Genomic DNA, 12480 nt, shown 5'->3' on the forward strand with positions numbered 1-12480 from the left:
CTCTGGCTTCAGAGCATATCACTGGTTCATGGCAGCATTTTATTTAACTGGAACTACATTTTAGCAGGAAATGATTGCTATAAAAATATATCGTTAATCCATCACAGTTTATCTAGATCATTATTTGTAAGATTATTAAGCGATTAGTTATAAACATCTAAAAAATTGTGGCGTAAATTACTTGCGCTTTATTCATGCATCCTGGAAAGCTTTCTGCACAGTATCATCAGATAACTTCTGGAGCCGTTGAAGCTTAGATTTACTGACAAGATATATGCCGATTTGATCCATGCTAAGCCAAAATGACAGCACTGACAATAATTAGTGACTTCTTTCATCTGTGAAGCATTGTTCTGCTGCATAACAGATTGCAACTTAATATTACCAGCCTGCTGAATCATCCCTAAACTAAACTTCTGCTCAACATCCTGTATGGCTTAAATATCCTGCAAATGCCGTGTTCCATACTGTGATACTCCATACCCACCATCCTATCCAGGCCACACTGTCAAGTTAACTAGTTTAGTAACAGTGGCCGCACTTACTGTCTGCTTCTTAATGACAGCCGGATTTTGTGTATATATGATTAAATATACACTGATAAGTGCTGTTGTATACTTAGGATTGAAGAAACACTAAAACACATTTTAGGCCTCAGCGCTGAAAGAAAATCAGTACTGTGGATGCCACTAATATAACATGATAGTTATTGAAAGCTTAGTAAATATAAATGAACTGGAAAAATATGAAGAGATAAAATTATTTTAGCCTCACCACATGGAATATTTATATCCATCATTATAAGTGGCTCAAACTGCATTGCAACTGTCTGATGATTTTCTCTCGACAGTAAGCAGTGCTATATGGGACTGTACTGCTGCATTCTCATTTGGGTAATTAGGCAGCCAACATAGAAACTCAGGGAGAACGCTGGCTTTGTTATTTGGAGAGATTAAAGAGTTGCAAGCATTCAAGAAAACAAAAGAAGGACAAGAGTGCCCTCTATTGACTGCTGAACAAACACACAGAAGAAAATACAGACATATACTCACGGGCCTCTACACCAGTTCACCTACTCATTAACACAAACATCTAATTGGCCAGTCACATGGTAGAATTTCAACATGTTCAACACGACCTGCTGAAGTTCAAACTGAGCATCAGAAGGAGGAAGAAAAGTGATTTAAGTTACTTCTTACACAGCGTGGTTTGGCGCTAGATGGCCTGGCCTGAGTATTTCAGAAACTGCTGATTTACTGAGATTTTCCTGCACAGCCATCTCTAGGGTTCACAGAGGATTATTGAACAAACAAATAAATAAAAACATCCAGTGAGTGGCAGTTTCCTGGATGAAAATGTCTTGTTGATGACAGAACAGAAGTCAGAGTGAGAATGGACAGACTGCTTTGAGCTCATAGAAATCCCGAAACAATTCAAATAACCCCTTATTACAACCCAGGTATGTGCAAGATACAAAATGAATCCAATACTGAATGCAAAACAAGTTGAACCTCATTGCAGATGGTCTACAGAAGCAGAAAACCGCACCAGGTGCCACTCCTGTTAGCTGAAAACGAGAAGTTGAGGCTATAATTTGCATAGGTTCACAAAAATTGGACGATAGAAGATTAGAAAAACGTTGCCTGGTCTGATGAGTGTTGATTGTTTTGTGGCATTCATACATTATAGGCTATACCTTGCATCAACAGATCAGGTTGTTTTCTTAATAATACAATAAAGCCTTGTTTAAACACCACAGCCTACCATTATCATGCTTTTATGACTAGAATGTGCCATTTTCCTGATGGCTACTTCCAGCTATGTCACAATATACTTTTTCGGGGCATTAATTATAAACGTAGTAAAGATAAATTAACAAAGATTTTTTTTATTTTCAAAATAATAGTTTAATGAATCCAGAACAGTGACCTAAATGCATTTGTGGTGGCATTTTCAGTGTATGTACAATAGAAATATAAATTAAAAAGTCCTTTTAATATAAAATAACACGACATCGAGCTGATATTTTCAAGTTCAGTCACAAAAATATGAGAGTGGAGTTCAAATAGTGTGAAAATATTATTTTAAAAAACTGATAAAAAAAAAGTCTTTTACAGTTCATCGTGCTGGTAGGTGAACTCCCTGGCAGATATAAACCCATCTTTATCTTCATCCTCGTTTTTGAAGATGTCATCCACCATAACTTCATGATGTGTGTCGTTGGGTGAGTAGCCATGTTTCTCAAATTCCTTCTTCAAGTACTCTTTTACCTGAAAGGTGTGGAGAGAAAATAGTAATGACAAAATAGATAGCCAGATAGCCAGGCAGACAGATCGCAAGCTAGCTAGCCAGATACCTCCAGTCTGGAGAGCTTCCAGTCATCATTTAGATCCATATCCCGGAAAGATTCGTGTGACCTGGGCCCATTTCGAATCTCCATGAGTTCAATGTCAAAAATGAGGGTGCTGCCTGGAGGAATTTTCCCTGTAAACCAATAAAAATGTCCAAGTGACAGAGATGTTACAGTGGAACGTTTTGTTTTGTTTTTTCTGTATGTGTTGCACATAGTTTGTGTTACCTTTTCCTTCCTTGCCATATGCCAGCGATGGAGGTACAGTCAGCTTCCTGCGCTCCCCTGTGCACATGTTCTGCAGACCCTTATCCCAACCCTTGAGCACCTCTCGGATCCCCAGGGTAAGCCACACAGGGTTTTTATCCCCATGTTTGCGGCTATCAGGAGTCAAAAAGAGACATGCAGTCAATATCTGGATGCCATACAGAGGACTGATATGCCAAATGTAAGTGGAATGAGGGTTAAGTGAGTGCCAGCCAACTATGTGAGGATATAAGTGTTGAGTTTGACTGTACAGCTGCACAAACGCAGAAATATGAGATGCTGCACATGTTCAGCGGCGTACAGTTTTAATAAGCAGTTGAGACTAAAGTATATGCAATACATGCATCACTGTTACATTTATTACCTGGAATGAAACATGGTGCCATTACTCTCCAGAAATCCCTCGTAATGAACAAGAAGCATGTCTCCGTTTTTTGACTTGCGGTGACACATGAAGGGTTTGTGTATCACCTCAATTTTCACTTCGGGCTCGGGCAGTTTTCCCCCAGTGACCAACACAAACAGTGATGCCAATAACGAGCAGAGAGAAAACAAGATCATACTTATAGATAACAGCACTTACTCATGAGAAGTGGATGAGATAACTTCAATTTCACTCTCTCTTTCTACAGAATTTAAAATAAAGACATGTAAAGAATGCCATACGTGGCACCCAACTTCTGCGACGAATGCACCCACTGTTGAGCTGTCTGCCCTCCTCCATCTGCAATTGGATAGCGTCATTCCTAAGCCCCGCCCTTTCTTTAGAATCTCTTCTTTCATTGATGCTTCCATGTGCCAATCACTACAATCCACACCTAGGCTACTTAAACCCATATGACGAAGGAGGGGGGCGGGGGTGTGGTGAAGAAAGGCGATAGTAACGCTCAAGATCGGCTAGTGGCAGATTCACAAAAAGTTTACGCACTTTTATCGACGTAGTTGGAATGCAAAGCGGTGGACGTTACTCCGAAAATCACACTCGGGCCCAATGGAGTCGCTACAGTCAGCTGGGCATCACGTCCTGTTGTGATAAACAAGTAATGAACGGGAAAAACACGCAATTAAATAATGGAAGGAATGCTGTATAAGTGGACCAATTACATAAGTGGTAGGTTAACACTAAAGTCTTTGCGTGCTTTCCGTTGTAGAGCTCGTTTTGAGGCTGCTAGCTAGCATGACAGCGAGTTTGTGACGTTAAAACGGACGAGCTACCGTTAGCTGCCCACCAGCTTTGGTAGCGTATTGACCACTAGCATTCCTATCTTTGATAAATTAGCTGTTCAGTGAATTAGAGTTGAGCCGTTACGTCAGTCTTAGCTAGCAGCGCTCGGTCATGTCCACCACCTGTCGTTATAATCTGACTTCACAACCAATTAGTTGTTGCTAACATAACTTAAGACTCGTCAAGTTCACGAAGCTGGGTAACGCTGTATGTTGATGACTTTTCTAATGCTAAAAACTAAGTGCAGTTTACAGTAATGCCACAGCATTGATTCGCTTATTTTTCCCATACGCTTTATAGGTTGGCAGCCTCGCTGGTTTGTGCTTCATGGAGGAACTTTGTCCTACTATGACTCTCAAGAAGATGCCTGGAAAGGGTGCAAGGGCAGCATTAAAATTTCCGTTTGTGAAATCCAAGGTCGGTGTGCTCCACTTTACTCTGTGCACGGTTTAACCAGAGCAAGCATCCTTTGGGTGCAGTACTGACAGGCATGTTCCCTTGCTTGCTGCTGGGTTTTTTTTGTTTTTTTTAGTTCATTCCTCTGACTCTACACGAGTTGACCTGACCATACCAGGAGAGCAGTACTTTTACCTCAGAGCCATCAATGCAGCAGAAAGGCAGAAATGGCTGGTGGCGCTGGGAACAGCCAAAGCTTGCCTTACAGACAACCGAACCAAGAGAGAAAAAGGTATTTGGATACTTTACAAGATACTGTTGCAAGTAAAAACAGGGTAAAAGCGTTTAGACCTGGAATAGTACAGACCATACTTACATACAAGTGTTGTAAGGCATTTGCACGACTTCTCAAACTCTGATCTGCTGTCTGTGTGCACAATGAATACAGAGCTTCAGGAGAATACAGAGGCGCTGAAAACTAAGATGTCAGAACTCAGATTGTACTGTGACCTTCTCCTCCAACAAGTAAACAAGATCAAGGAGAATGATGAGCTAGGAGACACGCCAGAGGTAAGGTTAAAGTTTGGATGAGCTGATGAAATGTGATATGCTGCTGTTAGTGTGAAACTGCAGTATAGAGTAGCTAGTTTGCAGTTGCTATGTACGTATTAATAGACAAGAAACAGTTGTTGTATACGTCTTGAATCTTTTGGCTTGGATTTCAGCAGATTTCGTTAGCAATCTACACCCAACATGTATGTTTGTGTTTCCTTCTCAGATGGGTCTAGACACTGGGAATATGGTGAAGTCTACATGCACGACTTTCCTTAAGACTCTAGAGGAATGCATGCAGATAGCAAATCGTACTTTCACTACAGATTTGGCAACACAGAGTCCACCAGGAACTCCTCCAGTAGCACCCATCAAACCTCAGAAGGTATACTTCTCTCACCAGCTCTGTGTGGGCAAGCTAGTATAATTGCTCTGGGATTGTTTTCCAAAAATCAAAATATGCGTAGTCACCCAGTGTTTGTCTGTGTTGTGCTGTCTCCACAGATTAAACACAGCCATCATTTAAATCAGAACCTTGGAGAAAAGTAGGTGGCTTCTCTTACTGTATTGAATGATTTTATCGCTCATGAAGTGCCACGTAGGTGCTAAAGGTAGCACAGAGCAAAGAGATGTTCAAACAAAAATACAGTTTCAAAAGGTTTCTGTTGATATTCTGCCATTGTTGTTGCATTTTGTCAAGGGCATAATTTCTGTCCCAGCTTTTTAGAATTGACACATTGTCCTGAAACATATTACAGGTGGAAAGATTTGTCCGAAACCTCAGGAGAAACAATTGCACATGACAGCCAGACCCTTGACTCCGGGCCAGAGGGACCAGATGAGCCAGGCAGACCAGAAAACCAATCTTCTCCATCAGGTAGGTCAGGTTGCCAGCCACTCGCTTTTCTTGCTGGGGAAGTTCCTGAACTAAAAACCATTACCGCATTCCACAAAGGAAAGACTACACAGCACTCAAGGGCCCTGGTTGTTGTTTGTGTATTCTATGAACTGAAGTGAATAGATTATTGCCTTTTAGTGAGTACAGTGATGGATGACTTGTTCCATTATTACATTTCCCTTAGCAGTGACAAAGCCTTTACACAAAGGGGCCATTGCTGAGAAATAAGACTAGTCTTTTCATACTTTATTACTTTGATTGGGATCTATATAGTAAGTCAATGGAGATGCAGAGGTTTTTAATGTTTATTTTCTTATATTGTATTTTAATGTAGCATAAGAAAATAAATTAATATATGCAATATAGCCATTTAAAAAGATAGCTGTCTCTTTGTGAGTGCTCGTATTTCTTCATATTGTCATCTCAGCTATACAGCTCTGGCTCTGGGTGCAGCTGCTTCACCCACCTGCTATTCAAATCTTCTATTTGCAAGCATCAGCCAATAAGAAGAAAGTTGTCTTACAGGGAGAGATGAGGAACCTAAAATGGCTTGAGTTGCTGTACCAACTGTGAATTTGTGATGCTACTGGAGTAGCTTTCTCAGGGTCATAGGTCGTGTTTAATAAAAAAAATGTGTAGACACTAGACTGATTTTTGACAGTCTAATTTGCAAAAAGACTCATGCATCGTTGTTTCATGCAGACACTGAAACAGCCAGCAGCTCAGAAGTCCACAAGGATCAAGTTAATCCTAGCTTACCTACTACCCAGACCACCCCTGAGATTGAACACTATGACCAGCCAGCAGAGGGGGATGACGAGAGTGAAGATGATGAACAAAAGCAGATAGGACAAGAGCAGATGGACAAAGTGGACCAAAGTCAGACGCATGACAACAACAATGGGGACGTGAAGGATTTTCGACTTCAGCACCAAGAAGAGGGTGAAGAAGAAGGTGAGATTCCCAGAAAGTCAACTGAGTCAGAAGACACAGAGCAGGTGGAAACATTCTTCAGCACAATGAGTCACAGGTATGAAAATGCCACTCAGGAAGCTCACATCCCTTAGGACACTTTACTTACTGTGGGAATTTAAGTATACAATTGTCTGTGATATTTCACTGCTGCAGTATTAAACTCATTTAATTTATATGTATAGTATATTTGTAACTAAGGCTCTGCGCTTGTGCTGTATCTTCTGACTAGACTGCACAGTGACTTAGTTTGTTAATAATAATAGTGCTGCAGTATTGCACAGAATAGTTTAATAACAAGTTTGAAAAAGTCAGTTTTTAAGATCTTACAGTCAAGTGTTTTATATCAGTGTGTTCTCTCTTGATCACATGACACAGAGAGGCCCTCGTCTGATATTTGGGTTTGTAAACCTGTTTTGTTAACTTTTCTTTCTTTTTCAAATACTTTTTTTTTTTTTTTTTAAGATTCTGAGAGTGTAATCGAACATGTGGCTAGAGTGTGATTTACATCTGTACTGTTTGAGGTGAATGTTATTGTAATGCAGGAATCAAACAAAGGGAAAGATTAGTGAAAACCACTGCTCTTTTAAGTTTTAGATGAAATAGTCTTGGGTACTTTTGTCAGAGTTGCATGATGTTTTGTGTGACTTGTCTCTCTGGCTTGGTTTTGAAATGTATGCTCCTCTAATTAGTGTGGATGTTGATTAAGCATCCACAGTATTGTTCTTCTAATCTTTATTATCATGTTTTCTTTCTGTTTGCTTTTGGTCAAATAAAAACTGATATGGGATAGCTTCCCTCTAATATATTCTGCTGTTTGAATCTATTCTACTTCTTGTTTTTTGTTTTTTAGATTTAGTGATATAAGACTGGATGACGACAATGGTATCCCTACACAAGAGTTTTTGGACTCATGCTATGCAATAGTACCTGTATTAGGTAGGCCGGTTACTTTAAGCCTCTCTTCATCTTTATCTGACACCCTGTTCCTAATTCTCATGGTTCCCATTTGCATTTCTTGTAATCTCAGCATTTTTAACTCCGATAAAGAAAAAAAAGACAATCACTTTCATTTGCTGTTTTCCCCCTCTTTTATGTACATGTTCTGTCCTTCATAATCTTTGCAATTAATGAGGTGGCAGCTTTCTATCACAGGTTCTTCATCACACTTTTCCTTCATGTCTCTGTTACTTTCTTTTTGCACATGTATGTCTGTCTTTAGTTGTTCTTTGTAGCCCAAAATAATATCATATGACAAGGTTAATCATAAGAATTAGGTCATGCACATTTTTGTGCTGTGTGCACACTTTGTTACTCACAGTGTATTACGTCATGATAAAAAGTCGCCATTCACAGAATTACAAAGTGAAGAAGTGCAAGACCTGAGTAACATGGAGCCAAAAACATTGTTTTTTTGTTTTGTTTTATAAAAAGGGTCTGCCTTGTTTGTCAGAGTTATTCCTGTGTTAACAAATACCAAGGCTGAAGTAGGATTATTAGGAATTATCTTTAAACAACAGCTTTCAATTAGCACACATGTAAGAGGTCGAAGGGAATGTTAGTCTGTATTTCACATGAACTGACATCAGTAAAGGTTACTTACAGTGAGCTGTTTTCTAAAGTTAAAATTACTTATAAGAGAGAAACTTGATGTATGTAATGGTTGTCTATAGATAAACACATAAAACATCTCAATAAGCTTAAATTTGTATCTGAACTAACGTGACCTCTTAGCTAAAGCCTATTCCCAGCTTTGTTTGAAAGTTTACAGCCCACAGTGATGGTAACCTATTTTTGTCTGTGTGTGTCCTATACTTAATACAGTCCAGTAGGTCTTAGAGTGCACCGTAATCCCTCATTTCAGTGTTATATTTAGTTTAAATCTGAAGGACATCTAAGCAGCCTGTTATTACTTAAAAACATCAAAACATTGTGCACTCAAAGTAGGACACAAGTTGAGAATCTGTGCTTCAGAACCAGCAAAAAAAAGTTATCATAGATTCTCTCTTCTCAGACAAACTGGGATCCACAGTGTTTGCACCAGTTAAAATGGATTTTGTCGGAAACATAAAGGTAAGAGCACATGATTTTGGTTAATCGAAGGAATAACAGTGAAGTTGGTCTTTAAAAGTTGCTCTAAATTATTCAATCATATTTTCAAAACTGCATTAAAGAGTAGAGTCCAATCAGTCATACAGTTTGTCAATAATGAGGTATTTATTTCATTCCCCTTTTTTGTTTAGCTTTAGTGTTCTGTCCATTTCTTGTTAATATTTTTTGTCAACAAGCATATTTAACTATATACTGTGTATTAAATATTCATTAATTGCAGTTAGTCGTTGAAAGTCAGAACAGTCTACCAGAGTAGAGAGTACTATGTCACAGTGTCTCGTGTTCTGTTGTAGAAAATTCACCAGAAGCTGAGGTCAGACCCTGAGAGCTTTTCTACACTACAGTCTATTGTGCTGCATGAAGTAGAGACAGATGTTGCCCAGGTGCGCAATTCTGCAACAGAGGCTCTGCTGTGGCTCAGACGAGGGCTGAAGTTCCTCAAGGAGTTTCTGTCAGAAGTCAACGCTGGAGAGCAAGACATCCAGGGAGCACTAAGTAATGCATTTCTGTTTTACAATGCACATCTTAACATAAGTTCAAACACGTAAAAGTGTTGAATTGTTCCTTCTTTTCTTTCACCCAGACAACGCTTATGGGAAGACTCTTCGGCAGTACCACGGGTGGGTTGTCCGTGGTGTATTTGCTGTAGGTATTTTTATTTTTTTACCCAGTCCAGTATTAATACCTTCTGAGTATATTTATTCTTTGTGTGACAAGTACTTGACTTTTTTTTTCCCCCCCCCCCAGTTGGCGCTCAGAGCTTCCCCGTCTTATCAAAGTTTCACAGCTGCTTTAGTGTCAAGAGAAGGTGACAAGCTGAAGAGCGATTTTATCAACGGCATGCACAGGGATCTGGGAGTGTATCTGCCTGCCATGGAGAAGCAGCTGGCCATTCTTGATGCATTATATGAAGAATACAACCTTGAGTCTGACGAGGTGGTGTGAAATAAGAACAAGAGATGCTCACGGTTCAGAGAAGAACAGAGCCCCTCTGAATGGGCAGAGTAGTGGCTAACTGCTGGAAGAAAGGTGTACAAAGTAGTGTGAGACTGTCTCGTGTCATTTTGAGACGTTTCAGTAGTTTTTAAACTCTACAGCAGGAGAGGTTTTGGTATGAAGAGGGTGTTCATGTGTGTACTTACGACCCGAGAAGGGTTTAACTGAGCAGTACAATTAATTAAGGTTGGTTTGAGGAGATTTAAATTCCAAGTCTTGTTCCAGAGACCGGTGACAGCGAAGGTGTTTCTAATCTGATTATGCAGACTCCAACCATAATTATTCATTGTGACATTTGTTTCTGGTTGTTGCTGTATTGTGGCTTAAGGCGTACTCTACATGCTTTAAGGTATTTAAGCACAGGGTATTTGATTCTGGTCAGTTCCTTGTAAAATTGTTTGATTCCCTTTGAATTGATCAGTATGATCAATATGAAACTATTATCAATGTTGTTTTTTTTCTTCTTGGCTTCAGTGAGATACGATGATGCTTCCAACTAGCACAAAGCACTATTTTTTTTTTTTTTTTTTTTTTTTTTTTAGCAAAAAAAAAAAAAAAAAGCAAAAACTATTCCCAAAATGTGTCTTAAGTATGTGATTGAATTACGTACTAAGCTAACTTTTAGTCAGTTATATAAATATTTTCCTGTACTTACTATAAAAGCTTAGTAAACATTACTATGTGTATATATTTTTCCCTGAAAATGAATTCAGATTGTGCAGTTTGACAATGGATTTGTTGTGTTTTACATAATGTCATTGTGAGCTGTTGCTCAAAGTTTCCAAGTGGACCAAAAAGGAACTGTCATGTGAATGGCTTTAGCCTCTGCTGCCTACAGTAACTGAAAACAAGAAAGGAAACCGCATAGCTGTTAAAAATATTGACAACTGCTGTTCATGTGGACATCTGCACAAACCTATGCATTTTTACAATGTCTATTTATTATACCATAAGTTATAAAGTTCACATTAATGACATGAATTGTTCTGTCCAACTTTTGTGTGAATGTATGGACATTTGTATTCATAAGGCATGCTTTTTACTGCATGTTTGGTGTATTTAGCAACAGGTGCCAGGCCAAGGGCTTGAAGTGAGTAAATGAGTAATTCTAAAAGTGGTAGTTACAGAACAGTAACCATTTTCAGCTTATCGTCCATGCTATTGTACATACCATTGTTAAGTGTTGTTACCAGGTGTACTTAATATTTTATTGATGTCGAATTAGTGAAATGATCAGTAAGACTGCTCTTGCAGGCTGGGTTAACATTTGACTGCAAATTCACTGAGCCATTTGAAAAAAACAAAACAAAAAAGCAGGAAAATTATCTTAGGGCTTTAAAAAGAAGCTTACCGGATAGTATTTTCAACTTTATTATTGTTATTTTTATTTTAAGAATGCAAACACTTAAAAACTCCTGTACAGTAAATAAGTCATTTGCAGTAGGTTTACATCACAGGTGTGCAATAGGCTTATTTCTGATGAGTTTTAATATTAATCCTTTAGATATTCTGTTGTAATATTACAACAAATAATTGTTTTTTCTATGGATGTAAATAAGATGCTATTAGATTTTTTGCAAAATAAACATAATTAAGTTGCAGTTTGTCTTCTGTCATGCTGAAGTTAAATATGCTACCATGTGGTTTACGTGCCTAGAGGTAAAGGCTCTTTACTTACTGTGCCAACTATACACTCACTGTCCGTTTATTAGGTGCACCTGTTAGTGCAGATGACCTGCTGAAGTGACTTGATTTAAGTGACTTTGAGCGTGGCATGGCTGTTGGTACCAGATCAGAAACTGCTGAACTACTATGACTTCCAATGAATTTCCTATTTTGCATGACCATTTCTGGGGTTTACAGGGAATGATCTGAAAAAGGCAAAGACGATAGAAGATTGGAAAAATGTTGCTTGGTCTGATGAATGCCACTTCTTTTGTGAAATTCACATGGTAGAGTCCCTTGGATGTTTATTTTGCATGAAAGCATGCATCTATTCTCCCTTCCAATGGTCATGGCAGGTGGTGGTGGTGTAATGATGTCGGTACACTTTGGGCATGTTAGCATTGTTTCTGACCATGTCCATCCCTTTATAACCACAGTGTACCTAACATCCGATGGCTACTTCCAGCAGAATAATGTCCCATGCTACAAAGCTTAAATGAACTCAAACTGGTTTCTTGAACATAACAGTGAGTACACTGTACTCAAACGGCCTTCACAGTCACCAGATCTCAACGCAGTAGAGCATCTTCAGGAACATCAGTTCGTACAGAGCTTGGGAAGAAGGCATTGTCCTTTTCTGCCCTGTCTTCATGCAGTACATTGCAGAAGCTCTCTCAGTTGATTTCACTTGCAGACTTTAAAAGACATACAAATGTTTTTATGAAATCATCTCTGGGAACTTGTTCATGTTTTAATATGACTGTATGTTATACATATTTAGCCATTTTATTGCTTTTTTATTGTTGTAATTTTAATATGTTTGTCTGGAGCAGGTCTCTTGGAAGTGAGACACTCAGTCTCAAAGGCTAAATTTAAAAAAAATCTTTTGGGGTGTTTGGCATAAAAGGAGATTCTCATCACTGATGTACAGCTGGTAAATCTGCAGCAACTCAGTGATGCTATTATCAATTTTGACCAAAAGATTTTGGTCAAATTTTTGAAGGCAAAATAAATTCCAACCCAGTGTTTTCAATATGTGCCTAACAC

The 12480-nt window shown here is 38.8% G+C and overlaps 2 protein-coding genes across 3 annotated transcripts; one reads left to right on the top strand and one right to left on the bottom strand.

The window, feature by feature from the left end:
• Nucleotides 1-1120: 1120 nt before the first annotated feature.
• On the bottom strand, nucleotides 1121-3860 carry fkbp14 (FKBP prolyl isomerase 14). Of its 2 annotated transcripts, none has more exons than XM_086312042.1 (4): nucleotides 3201-3860; nucleotides 2579-2730; nucleotides 2357-2484; nucleotides 1121-2270 (listed from the first exon to the last, which is right to left on the bottom strand). In XM_086312042.1, exons 1-4 carry the CDS (start codon nucleotides 3452-3454, stop codon nucleotides 2112-2114), a joined length of 693 nt encoding a protein of 230 aa, XP_086168168.1. In that variant the 5' UTR covers nucleotides 3455-3860; the 3' UTR covers nucleotides 1121-2111. The 2 variants fall into 2 exon arrangements, with proteins under 2 accessions (XP_086168168.1, XP_086168169.1); XM_086312043.1 differs by lacking the exon at nucleotides 3201-3860 and adding an exon at nucleotides 2982-3194 and having other exon boundaries at nucleotides 1128-2270.
• On the top strand, nucleotides 3463-11369 carry plekha8 (pleckstrin homology domain containing A8). The gene is made up of 13 exons (XM_086312041.1): nucleotides 3463-3728; nucleotides 4143-4259; nucleotides 4375-4530; nucleotides 4687-4808; nucleotides 5017-5175; nucleotides 5295-5335; nucleotides 5549-5667; nucleotides 6391-6718; nucleotides 7514-7599; nucleotides 8675-8733; nucleotides 9066-9267; nucleotides 9356-9417; nucleotides 9520-11369. Exons 1-13 carry the CDS (start codon nucleotides 3689-3691, stop codon nucleotides 9715-9717), a joined length of 1689 nt encoding a protein of 562 aa, XP_086168167.1. The 5' UTR covers nucleotides 3463-3688; the 3' UTR covers nucleotides 9718-11369.
• Nucleotides 11370-12480: the final 1111 nt, after the last annotated feature.

Source organism: Aulonocara sp. 'chitande type north' Nkhata Bay, linkage group LG11, assembly GCF_057382095.1.
Source record: "Aulonocara sp. 'chitande type north' Nkhata Bay isolate Kocher_YH1m ecotype deep benthic linkage group LG11, A_spYH_male_GT1.1, whole genome shotgun sequence".
NCBI classification, from domain to species: domain Eukaryota; kingdom Metazoa; phylum Chordata; class Actinopteri; order Cichliformes; family Cichlidae; genus Aulonocara; species Aulonocara sp. 'chitande type north' Nkhata Bay.

Coding starts and splice junctions, on each gene's coding strand:
- fkbp14 (XM_086312042.1), bottom strand. CDS start 3,454: ATGGGTTTAAGTAGCCTAGGTGTGGATTGTAGTGATTGGCACATGGAA. Junction 2,731..3,200: donor ATCTCATCCACTTCTCATGA/GTAAGTGCTGTT, acceptor GACTCCTGATAG/CCGCAAACATGGGGATAAAA. Junction 2,485..2,578: donor ATATGGCAAGGAAGGAAAAG/GTAACACAAACT, acceptor ATTGGTTTACAG/GGAAAATTCCTCCAGGCAGC.
- plekha8 (XM_086312041.1), top strand. CDS start 3,689: ATGGAAGGAATGCTGTATAAGTGGACCAATTACATAAGTG. Junction 4,531..4,686: donor CCGAACCAAGAGAGAAAAAG/GTATTTGGATAC, acceptor CAATGAATACAG/AGCTTCAGGAGAATACAGAG. Junction 4,809..5,016: donor AGCTAGGAGACACGCCAGAG/GTAAGGTTAAAG, acceptor TTTCCTTCTCAG/ATGGGTCTAGACACTGGGAA.